Source organism: Felis catus, chromosome D2 (assembly GCF_018350175.1).
Source record: "Felis catus isolate Fca126 chromosome D2, F.catus_Fca126_mat1.0, whole genome shotgun sequence".
NCBI classification, from domain to species: Eukaryota; Metazoa; Chordata; class Mammalia; order Carnivora; family Felidae; genus Felis; species Felis catus.
In genome coordinates, this window is record NC_058378.1 from 82,697,796 (window position 1) to 82,715,897 (window position 18,102).

The following is an 18,102-nucleotide window of genomic DNA, read 5'->3' on the forward strand; positions in this document are numbered from 1 at the left end:
GATCTCGTGGTTCATGAGTTCAAGCCCCGCACTGGGCTCCACACTGTCAGCCTGCTTGGGATTCTCTCTCTCCCTCCCTCGTCCTCTCTGCCACTTCCCCACTCACGCTTTCTCTCTCAAAAATAAATACATTTTAAAAAAGAGTATGGTAGTTATTTACATTAGGGAATTTGGAGGGGTAGGTGAGTTAGGGGCTCCTTTATGGCACAGGATTCTCTGAAGGAAATACACACAAGGCAAATGTTCGAGAGGATTAGGAAAGAGATAGGAACAAAGAAGGTAGGAATAAATCTAAATCAAGAAAAGCAACATATAGCTTTGTTGGAGCAAGATGCAGTTTTTATTTTCTTACTTTATTTATTTTACTTTATTTTATCTTACTTTATTATTAAAATTTAGACTCATGCCCCTCAGGTATGTTGTTTTCTTTTGTGCTTTGATCAAAATCCATCATAATCTCATTATGGCTTCCCAAGCCCTTAAGGATGAATCAGTTTTTCTCACTGTGGTTTGTATATCTAAGTGCCTTCAGGAGTGAGAGCCCCTGACAAACTAGCTCTCACGTCTGCACTGGCTCGGCCGGGATCCTCCCTGAGGCACTGCTGAACAAGTCAGGTCCTTGGGTAGAAGGGCCGCCGCTCGAGCCAGTCCATTGAGTGGTCCCTTCCTCATAAGCTCCACCTTCCGGGGCTTCTGGTCCTGGCTGGATCACTCAGCCTCTTCCGGGGGCCCCCCACGCCCATCCCTGCGACTCTGCTCCCTCCCTCAGTCACCACTCTCCTTTCTAACAAAGTGGCCGTAGTATCATTGCTTGAATCACTTCAAAGGTGCCCAAACCTCTGGGGGCCCCACCACACCCTCCACAGGCAGATCCAGGCTTTTCGCTGGCAGGAGCCCCCCACCCTTGTAGCACTCTTCTCTCTACCCACAATATCCTGCCTTATTTTTTAGAACATGCTCTTGGATTCCCAACCATTTGGACTTCCCACGGTCTTCCCTGGGTGTGGAAGGGCACCCCCGCCCCTATTGTTCTCTTCACCTTGGAGCCCCCCCACCCCAGCCATCCAGGAAGGTGCCTCCCCACCCCTCCCCTGGCACTCTCTGCCCTGGCCTTGGAACTATTTGTATGTATCCTGTATCTCCCTACTTTGAGTATTTCATGCTTCTCAGGCCCCCCTAAGAAAACTGGGGTCTTGTTAAAATGCAGATTATGATTCAGTAGGTCTTGGGTGGGGCCTGAGGCTCTGTGTTTCTAAACAGCTTCCAGTAATGACAAGGCAGCTGGTCCAGGGACCACGGCAGTCACCAGGCCCTGCTTTGGCTCAAGCTACTTGGGGGCCGGGCCGGGCAGGCTGTGTCTGATGCTCGTGTGCCTCCGAGGGAGACTGGTGAAACAGACTGAACACTCAGGCAAAAAATTTTTTTAGTAAACTTTATTTTTTAGAGCAGTTTCAGATTCACAACAAAAACGAATGCAAAGTGCAGGGAGTCCCCACACACCCCTGCCCCTACCCCTGCACCGCCCCCCCCTCCCCCACTGTCACCCCTGCCATATTTTGATTCATCTTTTATGGAATGGAGAGCCTTCCGGCCAGCGCTTGAGCAAAAGGCCACCGTCACTGAGACGTTCCACAAAGTACCTTCCGTTGGGCACGTCTGTCTCCTCTGTGGGGTCTTGGTTCCTGACCCAGACTCTGAGCCCCTTACAGGTCTCAAGGGGCAGATCTGTGGCATCATTTCTGCAGTGCGTGGGTTTCAGGGGAGGGGTGTTTTCCACCGGCTCCTTTCCCGAGCCTGGCGCTAACCCTGTTTCAGTAGCGCGTTCGCTGCAGAGGCTATAGATCAGACAAAGACAGTCTTCCAACACCTGGACCGGCTTTTCCTTCCTGGACTCTGTGCGTCTTTTAGAAATGACAGTCCTCGGTCAGGACGATTGCCGGGGCTCATCCAGGGAGCGAGCAGGACAACCACACTGGGAGGGCACCTGGTTTGGGCCACAGGCTCGGATTTAACAGCTGACCCGGGTTGCACCCCAAACTCCATGTGCTTTGCTGCTCACGCTCCCGCAGCACAGGAGCATTTAAGTCACAAGAATTTGGTTTGATTGTACATTTAATTCCTTTTCAGGGGGAGAAAATGCGGTTTTGGTGTAAAAATATATATTCAGGCAGGGGGACTTCACGCTATAGTTGAATTTGAAGGCTGGGGATCACGAGATTCTAAAATGGGTGCTAAACAGGACCTCAGTCTGGCAAAAGTATGACTCAGTTAAAGCTCCATCAATACAGGCTGTCACCATGTGGCTGTGTCCCCGTGTCCGTAAGGAAATCTTCATTATGTCCTTAACATGTGGAAACTTTACACGTTCTAGAGCTCATTTGCACTGTTGTAAATGTATCCGGCTTCCTAAGGGACATAGGGACTTACAGAATTCGAGGTAGACCTTGGCAGGCAGTAAAGGAGCGGCCGCCCGTGGAAAGCGTCCCTGAGGCCGCAGGGACAGCGGAGGACAAGCGACTGGGGTCAGAGCGTATTAAAAGTTTCTCTGTCTTTGTGCTGCAAGAGCTACAGTGCTGAATGGATTTTCTGCTGCTTTATATTGGACACTTCGGCTTTTGAATTCTGTACGGTTATCTTTCTCTATTTCTTCCACACGAAGTCATTCTATTTTTGCTTTTCTATCGTCTTCAAAAGTTTTTGAACGTCTTTCAGCCAGGCTCTTGGACTTTTCATCTTTTTCTTTCTCTCCATAAAACGTCATTTCCATCTGTTTCCCTGTTCATTCTTTTACGGTTCTTCCTTCCCAGGCTAATAGCCACTCTGAGCTCCTTTTCCATTCTGTTTTTACCACCCGTTTGAGCGTCCCCCTGAAAGCCTTCTGTCGGGCTTTATCCCTGCAGACGGGCGTTCTTTCCTGAACATGCTCTGTATTGTCTGTCTTATTGTGTTTGCTTGAGGCCTAGTAATTTTCAATAAAGCCCTTAATCCAAGTACTTCACTGAAAATTACCAGGCTTCTCTATGGAGGATGAGTCAAAAATAGAAGCCCTGCTATCAAGAAAATGTAGTCGGAGCGAGCGAGCGACAGAGTCCACATTAACCAGCGTTCAGCCACCTCCGAAACCAAGAGGCCGCCTGGCGGTCCCGATCAATGGGGATCGTGACTGCGAGCCCATGTGCTGCGTGAAGCTCTGTGACTGTTTCCACCCGGAGCCTGGCTTCCTTTTCCCTTAAAATAACCTCGCCTTGACAAAGTTCGCACTTTGCCTTGCGCCCAAGTCAAAAATGAGGCATCTCGCGTCTTCCTGTGAACTAAAAATAAGGATTTGGGGAGTCAGTTTCTGCATTCGGTGAAGTGGCTGGATTTCTTCTCTGAGGATGTGGGGTGACATGTTTTCATCCTCTTAGTTTCCCTTTTAAAGCACAGGCGTTATTAAGAGGAATTGCGAGGACGGGCACGTAACGACGCCCTCCTCCTGGATTACGCTCAGCATTTCCACAGTTTTGAAAATCCTGAAGTTTGCCAGAATCTATTCGGTTAGAAAAGATTTGACCTGCTAACATGTTCAAAGAGATCATGTTAATAATGATTTGCTCATATATAAAAAAAAATCATGTTTTATCAAGGCATGAGCAAATTCAATGTTTAGAGTCCATAACAGCACTACTCCCCACTCTCTTTAGGACCCCTAACAAGTACTCCCACTGCCAGGCCTTACTGGTGCCAGGGGTGCCCCTGAATTAGAGGCCAGCCTCCAGGCATCCCCGTCGAGCCCCGGGGGTCATGTGCAAACAGGTAAATCACAAAACCTTCCTCTGGTCTGACACTTTGGTGGATGCTGGGTCTACCTGTCTAACAGGTATGGGAGTGATTACTTCTAGGGAGAGTGGGCAGGCTTCATGGAGGAGGTGGCATTTCGACTGGCTCCTGAAGAATAAGATAAAGTTTGCCTGGCAATGGCTGGGAAGGGCAGGAATTGCAAAGAATGGGAGCAGCACAGGTAAGGGCCAAGGCCACGGCTCCTGAGGCCATCTTGCTTTCCTGAGGAAGTCAAGAAGTATGTCTGCAGGGTGGGGGGTGAGGGATCCTGAGACACACGGATGTAGAGAACTGGAGATCCAGTTTACCCGTGGCCTTGCACGTCTCCTGAAGATTTGATTTACTCCATGAAGCACAAGGAGCCAGAGAGATTTCACGTGAAGAGGCAACAGTGATTCGTTTTCCTCTTTTCAGAGGGTAATTCTGGCTACTTGGTTGGGGGCAGAGGGGACGGAGACCCACTGGGAGGTGGCCTGTGAACTGGAGGCCTGGGGCAAGGTCACCGGCAGCAGGGATCAGGAAAGGGTGGTGGCACTTCCGGAGACGTGAAGTCAGCTGATCCCACGCTGCCTCCACTAAATGGGTCAGGGTCAGAAGAGCAAATGCCAGGCGGAGCCGGGGCACCCAGCACAGCTGAGACGCCTGGGGACAGGGCGAGGATCAGCGTCCTCACGTGGCTGGAACATTGGAAGAGACGCCTCTGCTAAGTCCAGGGAGGTTCTATTTCCTGCAAGGCAGTTAAAGTGGTTCTGAGTGATGAGGTTCCCGTCACGCATCAGTTCTTTTTCAAAGGAGTTGACTTTCCAGCTAGAGGTTACCCGGGCAGTGTGATGCCCCTTTGACCTCCACACATCCCTGGCCCACCCTCATCCACTGGTCTGTGTCTGCGCCCATAGATTCTGCTTCCCTCCTCCGAGGGATGGACTCTCCACATTCCTACCCTGTGTTCCAGACCTCCCTGCCCATCCCAGGACGCCAGGCCAGCCCGTCTCTCCCGCCCGTGTCATGTCAGCGCCTTGCTCGCTATTGACTAATACACCTCCATCTACAGCCACACCCTATTTCCCCCGTGTTTAAAAGAAGTTTTCTTGTTCTGACTGCCTGTCAGTCTCCTCCTGTCTACACTATTCCTCGAAGAGCTATCTGTACTCACTTTTGTTCCTCTCCCTCTGTTCTCTCTGCTCCCGTTGTAGATGCCCAATCATTACCTACAGAATCAAGGAGCACAATCCCTTCCCTGCAGCCTGATTTAGGCTTTTCAGAGTCTCGCAGAACTACAGATGTCCTGGCCTGAAGAAAAAATGCAAAACCTCTGCCTTTTATATGTTTCCTTCCAGGGCATTAAAAGCTGAGCAAATAGTTTTCTGTTTTGACAGGCAAAGAGTTTCTGTGGGGAGAAACAAGCCATATTAGTGAACATGACTTAGATGGGCAGTGATTCCTTGAGTACTTGACCGCACCAGTGGGGAGGGCTTATTGTTGATAAATCCTTTATGAACCTTTTCATAAAGGCTTCCTACGCCCTCCCTAAGTCCCAGTTCCCACTGGCTTCCTGCCCCATCTGACCGGCTTTCTAGATGCCAACTCTGCCTTGTGCCTGCACGTGCAAGGAGAAGACAGCGTTGTTCCTGCCAGATCGGGTGGCCCTGTGCCGCAGACCACAGAGACAGTGCACCTGCTGGGCTGCGAGAGGGGGGTCTGACTCGCTCGCTCTCTCCGAGAAATGTCTTTGCAAAAATGTGGATCCTTTGATCTAGCTGACGCAGGTTGAAAACAGCGGGAGGACCAAGGATGGAGCTTGGCTCAAGAAAGAGCAAGAGGCCTGGAGAGAGGGTGGGTGTCTACAAGGGTCTCTATTCTTCCAGCTGAGCCACAGACCTCGAGTCACCATGGCCCTTCTCATGACACGCATCTTCCCTGGGGACTCCCACCCTTCATCCTAGAGGGACTAGAAGGAGACTGTCACTCACAGGCTCCTGGCCTCGCTTACTGGACAAGACCTAAAGCTAGACCTCACTCATCTCCGTGCAGAGGGATCTCGACAGTGTTCTGGATTCTTCCGTACCATTGCATGTCCTCAACCATTCAAACGTCCATGACCTATGTGGGACACTGGAAATCCAGATGCAGTTGAATATGACTCTCCCCCCAACAATTGCCTGGAAAAACAGCTGAATTTTGGAAGAATAACTGAGACTCAAGCACCCCATAAAACATCTTCACCAGTGAGTCACTTACAGCTACTAAGTAGATTCAACCAGAGTTGTCCACGCTGTGCTGGTGAGTCATCGACAGCCTGAATTAATAGTAAGGGACAGTCATCCTGGCTGGCGTCTACCCTGTCATCCACTATGGCTCCCGTGCCCAGTGAGGTCAGTCTTGTCGTCCTGTGGGTCAACTGTGCGGTTCTCCATAGGAAATCAATAGCTGATCTGTTCTCCACAGCCACTGTTGTCATGGAGCGAAGGAAGGAGTTTCACCAGAAGGAAAAAAAAAAAAAAAAAAAAGAAAAAGTTTGTATCCATGAAACTTGAAGAAATGGTACTTCCTGGTTACTGGGAGGTTCAGAATGGTAGAAAAAGGTTATCATCTCAAGAGAGTGTAGCTAAGACCATCTGAAGAAAAGGGACAGAGGAAAGAGTGTTCTCCAAGCAGCAAGTAACTAGCGATTTCAAGGATGCAATAAAGTGGACTAAGGATTTCAAATCAGAAAACAAAGGTGTGTGTGGATCTGATGCTTTCTCATTCAGGGCTGTGGGAAACTTCATAGCCTAGTGCAGGAGCTAAGGCAGAAGTTCAAACCCACGAGTTACAGCCAATCTTTCACAGAGGTAATCTAAATCTCGATCGCATTGAATCTGTCTTCTCTCTGGTACTGAAATATCTTCCAAGGGGTTCTCATCAGAAATATGAATTGCCCACACTCCTTAGAGCCCTATCTAATTAAAAGTAGATCTAAATCTTCCTAATGCAGAATCCTTTAAGACACTGGGGGAAGAGGAAGGAATGTGTATTTATAGAAAATCTGATAGAAAACACAACTATGTCACTTCAAGGGTGAGTCGGATAAGGTATTTATTCAAGACTTACATTTCTCTTAAAAACAATTACTTTTGATACGTATCTAAAGCATCTCCTCTGTCATTTAGGATAAAAACAGATTAAGCTTTTACTCGTAATGAATTAGGCGCCCTAACATTCTAGGCAGCTCATAGAGTGTGTGTTTGCAGAAAACTAAAGAAAAATCCTGTGACCAAGAATCACAAGTTAAAGTTTTCTTTGAAATGGAAATACTCTAAGGGAGGAATTGGTTACTGGAGCTTAAAAAAGACATTGAAAGTGCGAGAGAGGTTTCCCCTTCCTAGAAATGTGAGCTTGGGCCCCGGCAGAGGACCCGGGGAGGATCTGGAACAGGAGATTAAAATAATCCCAGAATGCAAGGCATCTCTGAAAGCGCCAGCGGGATGGAGACAGTGGCAGCTCCGGGAAGGGAACAGTGTGTGGACCCAGGAAGGGCATCTTGGCCACTCTCTCTCTTTCCTGGGCGCTGGTCCCATCTCAGAAATCTTTTTCTACTCTGGGCTTATTTTTATTTTTGTCTTTCAAATTGTTAAAGTATAACTCTCATTCCAGAATAGCTTTTTTTCTCATAAAAAATAGCAGATGGTTTAAGTAGTAGCTATAAAGAGTATTTTAAGTCTATTGGGCTGTTCAGTAATAAGTAAGGCCCTCGATGGGGTCATTCTACTCAGAAGAAGCAAAGACCAACCGGCAGATGGGTGTTCAAGGATGAGGGTGTGCCCAGTATGGGAGCTGGTCACTTGTGTTCTCAGTGGGAACCTGGAATTAATGACTAGTCTAGTTTTTATCTATCTATCTATCTATCTATCTATCTATCTATCTATCTCTATAAAGTCTATTTATGTATTTATTTATTTGTGTTGAGAGAGAGAGAGAGTGTACACACTCAGTGGGGGAGGGGCAGAGAGACAGAGGGAGAGAGAATCCCAAGCAGGTTCTGTGCTGTTAGCACAAAGCCAGACATGGAATTTCGACTCATGAACTGTAAGATCGTGACCTAAGGTGAAATCGAGAGCCAGATGCTTCACCTACTGGGGTCCCCAGGTGCCCCAAAGTATCCTTTTAAACCCATCCGAGCAGGAGGGAGTGAGAGAAGCCAGAAGTGCTAGGACATGGTCATTGTTATGGGCTGAATGTTTGTGTTTCCTCCCTGCCCCCACCGAATTCTTACTTTGGACCACCGCGTGATTGCCTTTGGAGATGAGGCCTTTGGGAGGTAATTATGTTTATATCGGGTCATACGTAGGGGTGGCCCCCATGATGGGAATCACTGCTCTTTTGAGAAGGGGAAGAGAGCCCTCTCTCAAAGCTCTGTGAGCACATAGTGAGAAAGTGGTGTTCTACAAGTCAGGAGGAAGGCCCTCACCAAGAACTGAATCTGCCTGCACCTTGATCCTGAACTTCCAAGCTTCTAGAACAATGAGAAATAAATGTCTGTTGTTTAAGCCACCCCATCAATGGCATTTTATTATAGCAACCCAAACTAATACATTCATGAAAAGCAAGAGTTTTAGAAAAAGATCAGGTTGGGCCAAGTACACCTCTCTGTGCCCTTGGGCAAGTTACTGACCTGTCTGACCCCCAACTTTCTTACCTGCAAAATGGGTGTGATGAAGTACCCACCCAATGAGGCAAGGGACTTGCTGGACAGACAGCAAGCTCAGAATCACTTGTCCTGACTTTAGCGGCCACCATCTTGTGGGAATGGTAGCCATCAAGAAGTGGGCGTTTCCTGGCTGGGGAAACGTTATGTGGAATGGTGTGGTGCTTTCCCGATTCTAAGTCAATAATCTTCAGTTCTTCTAGTAAACATTCTTCAGTAGGCCTTCAGCTGTGGTCCAGAGGTTTTAATAATGCTCGGTTCCTGCCCTCAAGGGGCCTGTGGTCTCTAAGGAGGAATGACAGAGAAGCACTCCTGTTTCAATACATTACCACCAGGTGGGAAGTCAGAGGATCCTGGGTCATCGTGGGAGCACACGGAGAGTTGGCGTCCAGAAAGGCTTCCTGGAGGAGGTGGTTCCTCCCTATGTAACATATTCTTCTCAAGTCCACCACTTTATTCTTCCCAAGAAAAAGAAGAGAAATTCAGGTCTTAGTATATGTATCCATTAATTATTCCACATACGCCAAAGTCTATCAGCCCTCTAATAAATCAGTTACTTGATTGGAAACCTACTTTCAAACTACTACACAGAAAGTTTCCCCTTGCAAAATGATGGCAGGCTTTAAAGCCTCACAGTATTTGCACACATAAAGCAGCTTGTTGCAAGCTTTAATTTAGCATTGAAAGATATCCTGTTCTTACTGACAGTCCACCGTTGTGTTTACTCAATGGGATGATTTGGGAAAATCGCAAAACCAGGCTCCCTGTAGCCTCTCGTAGCCCCGTGGTGCCTACCCTCGGCTAACCGGCCGCTCCGAGGCATCAGAGGCCGTCCCTGGCGGTGGGAAGTAGATGGAGCAGGCCAGGACCGGCCAGCAGACTGCTTTGACCCTGGGCAGAGGCGTGACTGATGAGCCAGTAGTGGACAAGTTTAGTCAACTGACATCTGGTCATGAGCCTCTAGAAAATATTTGTATTTTTCCCACATTATACTCGTAGTGTTTTCATATTCAGCAAGCGTATTTCCAAATTGTTTTCTTATGAACAGTTGTATTACTGTTTCATTCCTTGACTGCATGGTTCAGGTTTGAGTTTCTCTTTCTTTTTCTTCGCAGATGTGGGAGGAGGCCATTGCTCTGGGTAAGGAACTTGCTGAACAGTATGAAAACGAGATGTTTGATTACGAACAACTCAGCGAATTGCTGGTAGGTCTTCTTTTCTTTCTAGTGAAGTAAACACAGGCAATCCACACTTGTTTTTCTGGGATTTCCCTTCCCGTTTTGACGCTGGGATTCCCCTCAGGCCTTCTGTGGGCTTGGCCATGGTCCTCCATTTTGTCCAGGGTGAGAGTCTTGATGTATTTGCTGACCGATTCTGGCTCACGAGCACTCACGTTTATTCCCAACTGAGCTTTGGTAACCAGACTAAAGCTGTAAACAACCGCTGACCCCACATGTACAGAGCTCTTGGTGGCCCCAGAGTCTCTGAGAACCTCAGCTGGTTTAAAACTGACCCCATCTACAAGGTAGGTGGGTGAAGGGAGAGTAACCCAGACCTTTCTCCTGCTACAGACACTGTTTGTATTCAGCAGATCTACTTTATGATGGTATATATAATATTTATCATTAATTTAGACCAGAATTCTGCCCTTTGAAATTCCTCTTTAATGTGGCCCAGTATCTAACTGATACCAGTTTTTAAAATACTAAAGACCAGCCACTTAATCAGAAGGAAAACCATTTCTGTGGCACCTCTTTGGTTTTTGAGAACACAGATAAATCATACTGGTTACTGAGTTTCGCTCTTTTGGGCAGATTCCCTGCTCAACACTGGGGGTGAGGGACAAATTCTGTCCAAGCCGTGCGTCGAGGTATCCAGATGCACCAGGCGCGTGGCACCTCCCTCGTCGTCATCCTCCCACCCAACTGGAATTGCCAAAGCTTGTAGAGCCCACTGGAAGATTCTAGAAGAACAAATGCTCAAATGCACTATTCAAACCTGAAGTGTTCTTTCTTCCTTTCAGAAAAAACAGGCTCAGTTTTATGAAAACATCGTCAAAGTGATAAGACCTAAGCCTGACTATTTCGCTGTTGGCTACTACGGACAAGGATTCCCCACGTTCCTTCGGGTAAATTTTGATTCTGTTTAATCGAAGCCAAGATGGCTGCCTGGGCAGAGAGCCCCTTCCTATTCTGAGGAACGATTTGGACTTTGCATCCGTGGGTCGCAGTCTGACTCCGTACTCTTAATAGCTTTGCGCTTAGCTTAGGGTGTGAGAGAAGGGCTGATAACATTTTCTTTGGTTGCATATAAGCTTTCCATCTGAACTTCCCTAAACAGAACTCTCCTTCAGAGATTTAGGTGTGTTTTTTAAATTGTGGTAAAATACAGGTGACATAAAATTTGCCACCTTAACCAATTTTAAGGGTACAGTTCAGTGGCACTAAGCACATTCACATTGTTGTGCCATCATCCATCTCTGGAACTTTTTCATCTTTCCATCCTGAAATTCTGTACCCAGGACAACAGTGACTCCACGTTCCCTCACCTCTCAGCCCCTGGCAGCACCGTTCTACTTCCTGTCTCTATGAATTTGCCTTTTCTAGGTACCTCATAAAGTGAAATCATACACTCTTTGCCCTTTCGTGTCTGACCTATTTCCCTTGACATACTGTCTTCAAGGTTTATCCATGTCGGAGCATGGATCTGAATGTCACTTCTTTTTATGGCCGAGTATTCCATTGTATAGATATACCACAGTTTTGTTGATCCATTCTTCCTTCAATGGACGTTTGGGTTGTTTCGGCTATGGTGAATCATACTGCCGGGAACATGTGTATTTTTAATTATGTGAGAAATTGTAAGGGGATTTTTCCGGCCACATTGCTGGGGACTCTGAATCACCTTCCATTCCTTAGATAGGCATGTGCTGTTTGACACGGGATTGAAGAAATACTGTGATCGTCAGCCAAATGCCCATTTCTTAGCACTCATGAGGCCAGAGGAGAAATTGTGTACATAAATGCTGCTTGACCTACTAGTAGAATTGTTTAAAGTTTCTCTTGGATGCCCTTGACCAGTGGGCCATGATTTCCTGACATTTCTTAAGACATTTTTTGAAGGCACATGGTTTTCTCTTATTCTGGGAGACCACAGGTGATTCCTCTGGTTTGGGGAAAGCAGGATCTCTTGTCTAGAGCATAGCTGTGTGGGGCAGTTAGATCCAGGAAGGAGATTTTCCTAGTCCCGGAGCTGTGTTCCTTTGACCCTGGTGGTTCTGACTGCACAGACATTCCTGACGTCCCTTCATGCCGCCACCAGCAGGAAGGACTTACTTGCTGAGGACCTGTCATTGTTGATATGACATCAACAAGTGAGCCTCCCAGGTCTGGTCTGCTTCAGAATGTGACCTGTTGATTTGTCCACTCACTCAAGGTCTGGGGTGACTGGGGCATCTGTCCCTACCCTGTCCCTGCTGGTGTGTCCTCTCTCCTTGACACCTCAGCTTTTCTCGTGCAGCTGTGGCACCACATGCCCGGGACAGCAGTTGACCAGAGACCCAGATTTTGGAGAAAATCTTCTTCCCAAAGAATGAGTAAAGGACATTTGGTTATAAGCCCTAAATTAGGGAGGATTTTGAAGTTAACTACATTTTATTTTTAAGAAGTTTATTTATTCTGAAAGATAGAGAGAGAGAGAGAGAGAGAGAGAGAGAGAGAGAGAGAGAGAATCCCCAGCAGGCCTTGTGCTGTCAGCGCAGAGCCTGACGTGGGGCTCAATCCCGTGAACCATGAGATCATGACCTGAGCCGAGTTCCAAGAGTCTGACACTTAACCAACTAAGCCACCCAGGGGCCCCTGAAATTGACTATATGTAAATAAAAAACCAAGCTGAAGAATATTATGAGCTTGGAGTTGACGTTGTTAAAGGCTTTCATTAAGGTGTATAGATCTGTATGTGTGACCCCATGTCTGTGTCTCTAAGAGAGAGATCGAGCCTAAATCATGGCTGTGCTGAGGTGTTACAGTGTGTGTGGCCCTCTGTGGACAGTGCTGTGACTTCCCCACTACTCACTATGCCTCTGCCCTGGCTTCCTGACGTGCCGGTGGGCGGGGGCGGGCACTTTGCGGTCCCTGAGCCAATGGATGCCTGGCGTGCAAGTGGGCTGGGAGGGCACACACGATGTGTGTGCTCCGGGGACCGCACTGGGTCATCTCCCCTGTCAAAAGGACAAAATGCAAAGTGTGAATAAAGGGTTTAACGGGCATGATTAATATTGAACTGACTTCCCCGCCACACCTGAATAATTCTGCAGGACTATAGCAGTATATTTATTATGCTTCACAGATCCCCTGGCAGGGGTCAATCTGACAATGACATTAGCGGTTACAAAAACTCAGGGAAAATGTTTGGCTGTCTAATGCCCCTGAGGAACTAACTGTCCCTTTTGCTTTGTTTTTCTTTAAGAATTAGTCTCGTTGGCTTCTGGGTTTGCCTTTTTTGGTTGTTTGTTTGCTTTCATGTTAATATTTATGGTTCTTCCAAGGAATAAATATCTTTGACTATATATACATTTCCCCCTTGTTTTCATGTTTGAAGGGACTGCTTCAGAATGCAAAATAATTGACATTTCTAGAAAATGTTAGTAGTGCTTTCATCTATAACTCACTAGTGTTTTTCTATTAAAGTCTTTATATACATTTTATTATTATGTCTTTCTTCTAGTGTAAAGCATAATAAATTCATGCGAGTTTTGTAGTGGCCTGTTAATACATTAAATCTTCCTGAATTTCTGAAATGTTTGGCTTTATATAGCTTTAAAAGATGCCCACACTGTGTATTTATATTTCTAATTAAGGCTACATATTACTTTGGTTTCTGCTTGACATTATTTTTTTAGAGAAAGAGAACATTTTTCTTCTATAATGGGTACTTTAAGACATACCTAAGCACAAAGTGAAAAAAATATTCAATTCTTAAACTGTTCCTTCTTTAGTGATTTATGGGGACCCAGAATAAGTCGGGACTAGGGAAGGAAAGAAATTGAGTACCATAGGATCTCTCTTTATCTTTTGAAAATTCATTAATTAGACAAATTTTAGTTTGACTTCGAACTCAGTCTCTAGAAGGTAAGCGTAAGAATATTCCGTGGGGTGCTATTCTGTGGGCTTTCTGCCTTTCTTCCGCTCTGGCACCTGGCCAGCCAGGGTCAGGACGGATACCAGGGCTGCCCCTGACTCATGACCAGCCAGGCTGGGCCTCTTGCTCAGCCGACAGATCCTGTGAGGAAAAGCATGGCCCCCAGCCTCCTGTTTCTTCAGTCCCTTGGCGCCTTTTCCTTGTTGCCATCTTCCTTTAGGGTCAGACAGCCCTAGGGGTGAGGCAGGATGTTGGGGGGCCGGGGGTGTAGGCCCCAGAGTCAATGGTAGTGTCGCATCGCCCATTGCCACCTTTCTATGACTCAGTTGACACTCAGAAGACGCTGTTGGATCTGTGAAGGTTCACAGAACTTTTACATCTTAGAATCCGAAAATTCCTTAGAGGTATGTTTACTGAGTGACTGTGTCACACCTGGACAGAAATGGCCTCAACAAGGCAGCCTGCGTAAGGAAGAAGGCTCACCGGCCTAACACCCACCCCCGAGGTCACCCCGCCATCTAACACCACCCCCAGATGGACTCTCCAGCTTGGGATTTATGGAGGTGACAACGTGTCATTTGAGATGGACAGTAGCCAGGTTTTTTTTTTTTTAATCCTTATTTATTTTTGAGAGAGAGATATAGTGCAAGCGAAGGAGGGAGAGGGAGAGAGAGGGAGTCACAGAATCCAAAGCAGGCTCCAGGCTCTGAGCTGTCAGCACCGAGCCCGACGCGGGGCTCAAACTCACGAACCCCAAGTTCATGACCTGAGCTAAAGCCGGATGCTTAATTGACTGAGCCACCTGGACGCCCCAAAAGCCAGTCTTTAGAAGGAGAACTCTGATGTCGAACCTGTCATTCATCACTGGGTAATCGTTGGTACAGCAGTGAAGGGGCAGTGAGGGCAGTCCTCCCATCGGCCTCCGGTCTCTCCCCACTGGGGAGGCTGCGGTCCTCACACCTCCCTACTTTGTTCTAGACCCCTTTCCCTGTGGTTCTGCTGGTCGCTTGGCTGTGTCCTCTAGGCGACAGCTGGGAACATCGTGCTCAGGCTCTGAGGCCGCACCTCAATCTCACGCTCTCTTAAATTCCTCTCGGCAGGATGAGAGCTATTTAATTAGGACACCGTGATGCCCTTGCCCTGGTGCTTGTACCCTCTCTCGCCACCTCATGCCCACTAGAGGGTGGGCCCTGACTGCTCACTTGGTTCTTGGTGGTTATTTTGGTTGGTTGTCACTGTTAAGGCTGAAATCCACCCGCCAACTTTGGTAATGTGTTCAGTGCTTCGTAAACACTATTAACTTATGTGGCTCCTGTTTGCGTGTTCTTGATTAATAAGGCCAGTGTAATTACAAGCTGTTTTTCAATTCAATGGCTTTTTAAAGAAAACTCTCAAGCAGATTTTGAAAACCAGTGCATTTGTGTGTGAACTTGTCCTGACCTTCCCCCGTGGTGTTATTTAATGAATGTCACTGTTTCCAGGGGAAAGTTTTCATTTACCGAGGGAAGGAGTACGAACGCAGGGAAGATTTTGAAGCTCGCCTCTTAACTCAGTTCCCCAACGCAGAGAAAATGAAGACGACATCTCCCCCAGGCGACGACATCAAAAACTCGCCTGGCCAATGTATCCTTTAAGACAACCCCGCGGGACAGGATGCGATCTCAGCGCCGTGGGCCTGGGTGGTTGGGTGCACTTGGGGGCGCTGTCATGCCTGATGTCCATGCTGCCTTGTGATCCTTAACCCTCTTCACCCTTAGACATTCAGTGCTTCACCGTAAAGCCCAAACTTGACCTGCCCCCAAAATTTCACCGGCCTGTGTCAGAGCAGATCGTAAGGTGAGCGTCCCATTCCTCCTGCCCAACATACGGATGATGACAGACTGTGCACAGATCTCTTACTAAGAATTTCCCCCTCGAAAGGATGGATTTTAGGCTTTGGTGAGCTTTCCAGATGCTCTGTTTACTTTGAAGAGCAAGAGAAGCAAATTATTTTGAGCATCAAAACACTGAGGGAAGAAGTTAGTAATGTGTTGCCGGAGGGTACCAGAACTATTCCTTTCCTGATGTGGGGAGGCTGGGAAAACTTGGGAGAGCAGAGGGGGCACTCTGGTCTCCGTGTGACCCACCCAGCCCCACACCCAGTACCTCTGAGTCCCCGTGCGTGGGGAGGGCCGGACTGTTTGCACGCTGTGTGACAGGAAAAGGGATTGGGACATTTGCTTTTTTTGGGTGCAGAACCCCTTTACCCCTGCACCACCACGATTGTATAACATGGGATCATAAGGCAGATTTTTAGACTCACTAGTCGGCTATCCAAATCTGAGGTTTTGTGCCTCTCCGTTGAACTGCACCCGACTTAGCAATGCTGTAGAAACACTCTGCTTTAGATGTTTCTTTGATATTAAGAATTTTGTTTTCTATGTGATGCATGTTCTGGTTAAGAAATTAATCTCTTCAATGGCCTGATAGTGCTCCGAATCTGTTTCTTTCGTATCCTGAAGTCTGGTGGGTTGTGTTCTTCCTCAAAATTCAGTCTCCTCTCTTTAACCTCTTGTTAGCCATAATGGAAAGGCAGCCAGGGTTCTGTATTGATGAACGATTGCTTCCACAAGGCACACATTTTGAGGTTTGCCACAGTCTATCTCAGCAAGAGGCATTGGAGCAAACAGTGAACAGTAGCTTATGCTTAGCTGCTTCCCTGTGATGGGGGGAGGCCACCTGCCTTTCAGTGCAGGGGACGAGTAAGTCGGGCTCTCGTATACGTGTGGAAGCCTCCCCCTCCCCAGGGACAGAAGGTACACGCCTGTACCATGCATGCATGTCTCGCTGCTTGTAGGCCCTGCCTTCTGTAGACCTGAAACCAAGGTATGCAAGGCCTTTTTAAAAATAATAAACACATACTTTAAAATTTGTTAATAACTTATTAATAACTAATTGTTGATTCACTATATGAAAGCGATAAATTATGAATTAAGATGTTGAAGTAGGAAACACAAGAGCGGGGAGCTCAGGCCTGTTTCCACCCTCCTTGCTTCCCCTCTTCTCTGTGTGTGCCCGTCTCTTACTCAGCATCTTTTCTCCCCGGAAGGTTTCCAGGGACAGGGAAGAGGCAAAACCTCAGGGTAATTTTTCCACCCGCCAACATCTCTCTTCCAAGCCTGGCGGGGAGAGAAAGCCACAGCCATCGCTCCGGGTCAAGGTTGGGGATATTTTAAGGGATGCAGTGACCTGTCGCCAGGCCAGACCCCACGTCTGAAAGCAGATCAGCCGCATTGGGGGTTAAATGTCTAACGATCTATCTGTCTCTATACAGTTTTTACAGGGTGAACGAGGTCCAGCGATTTGAATATTCTCGGCCGATCCGCAAGGGAGAGAAAAACCCAGACAATGAATTTGCGGTAAGAAACACCAACCAAAAAAATCCCAAAGAACTCATCCCGCCGCCTGCGAAACTGCCGGTGGAGAACGGGCCTCAAAGGCGAGCACGGTGCAGCGTTAGAGGTCTTTGTGGCCTGGGTGCAGAAATCCCAAAACCAAACCCTAACCCCTTCAAATGTAGTGAAATGATGAACATCTCACGAAGGATGTGGCCAAGGCCTTCCGAGTCATCAGAAAGGGCAAGTGCTGTGGTCCCACTTCTTGCGCCCCGGGCACACTTGCTTCCCTCCTGGACTTCTCTGAGTCGTCTCCGTCTGGGCCCCCGGGGCCGGGAACACCCTGCTGGCGGTGCCTCTGATACAAACAGGCACACGGAGGGGCCGAGCCCTTTATGCAGCTGTTTGCAGATGACGAGCAGTCAGAGGTGAGCAGGGCAGAGACCCAGATGCTCGCTGTCCAACGCCTGAATTTCCCTGAAGCACAAGGTAACAGGTGCGCCCGGATACCACTGAGTCGTGGGCCGGGTAATTCTCTGTGACAGGGCCACAGCATCCCTGACCCTCTACCTGATCGATGCTGGTGGCACCTCCCTAGTTGTGGCAACCAATCACACGCTGCCAAATGTCTGTCCCCTGCATTAGTCACGGAAATGTTAGCACACATTTTTGCAGCCTTTTAAAAAATGCACCTACAGCTGGTTGAATGGATTCCATTTGCAAAGAATAAATCAATTCTTTGAGAAAAAGCACAGTTTTTTTAAACGTTAACATTTCTCCCTCCTTCTGCCCTGCAAGCCTCCTCTGGAAATCCCTAGACAGGGAGGCATTGGCCACGGGGACCCTCGGTGGGGGACCGGTGGCACTGCTGGGAGCCACGTCCCCCTGCCTGCAGTCAGGAGGGGTACAGAAGGCGAAAGGTCAGTTACACCCCACTGCTGGCCCAGAGAGAAGTTTGGAGCCCTTCCAGCAAAGTTGCCTCTACCCAGCCTCCCCTTGAAGCCCTAAGTTTCCTGGACTCTTCGGTCCTCAGGGCAATGCCTGACAGCGTCCAGTCACAGCGCTGGAGGGCCCTTCCTGCCCCGA

The 18,102-nt window shown here is 47.9% G+C and overlaps 1 protein-coding gene across 3 annotated transcripts in view; it reads left to right on the forward strand.

The window, feature by feature from the left end:
- The window catches only part of DOCK1 (dedicator of cytokinesis 1), a 529,364-nt gene that overhangs the window by 477,926 nt on the left and 33,336 nt on the right, over positions 1-18,102 (forward strand). For all 3 annotated transcript variants that reach the window (XM_011287620.4, XM_019813984.3, XM_011287621.4), the window contains 5 exons: positions 9,619-9,708; positions 10,527-10,631; positions 15,124-15,265; positions 15,400-15,478; positions 16,956-17,040. In XM_011287620.4, coding sequence (XP_011285922.2) covers positions 9,619-9,708; positions 10,527-10,631; positions 15,124-15,265; positions 15,400-15,478; positions 16,956-17,040 — 501 coding nt within the window. The remainder of the gene's footprint in view (positions 1-9,618; positions 9,709-10,526; positions 10,632-15,123; positions 15,266-15,399; positions 15,479-16,955; positions 17,041-18,102) is intronic.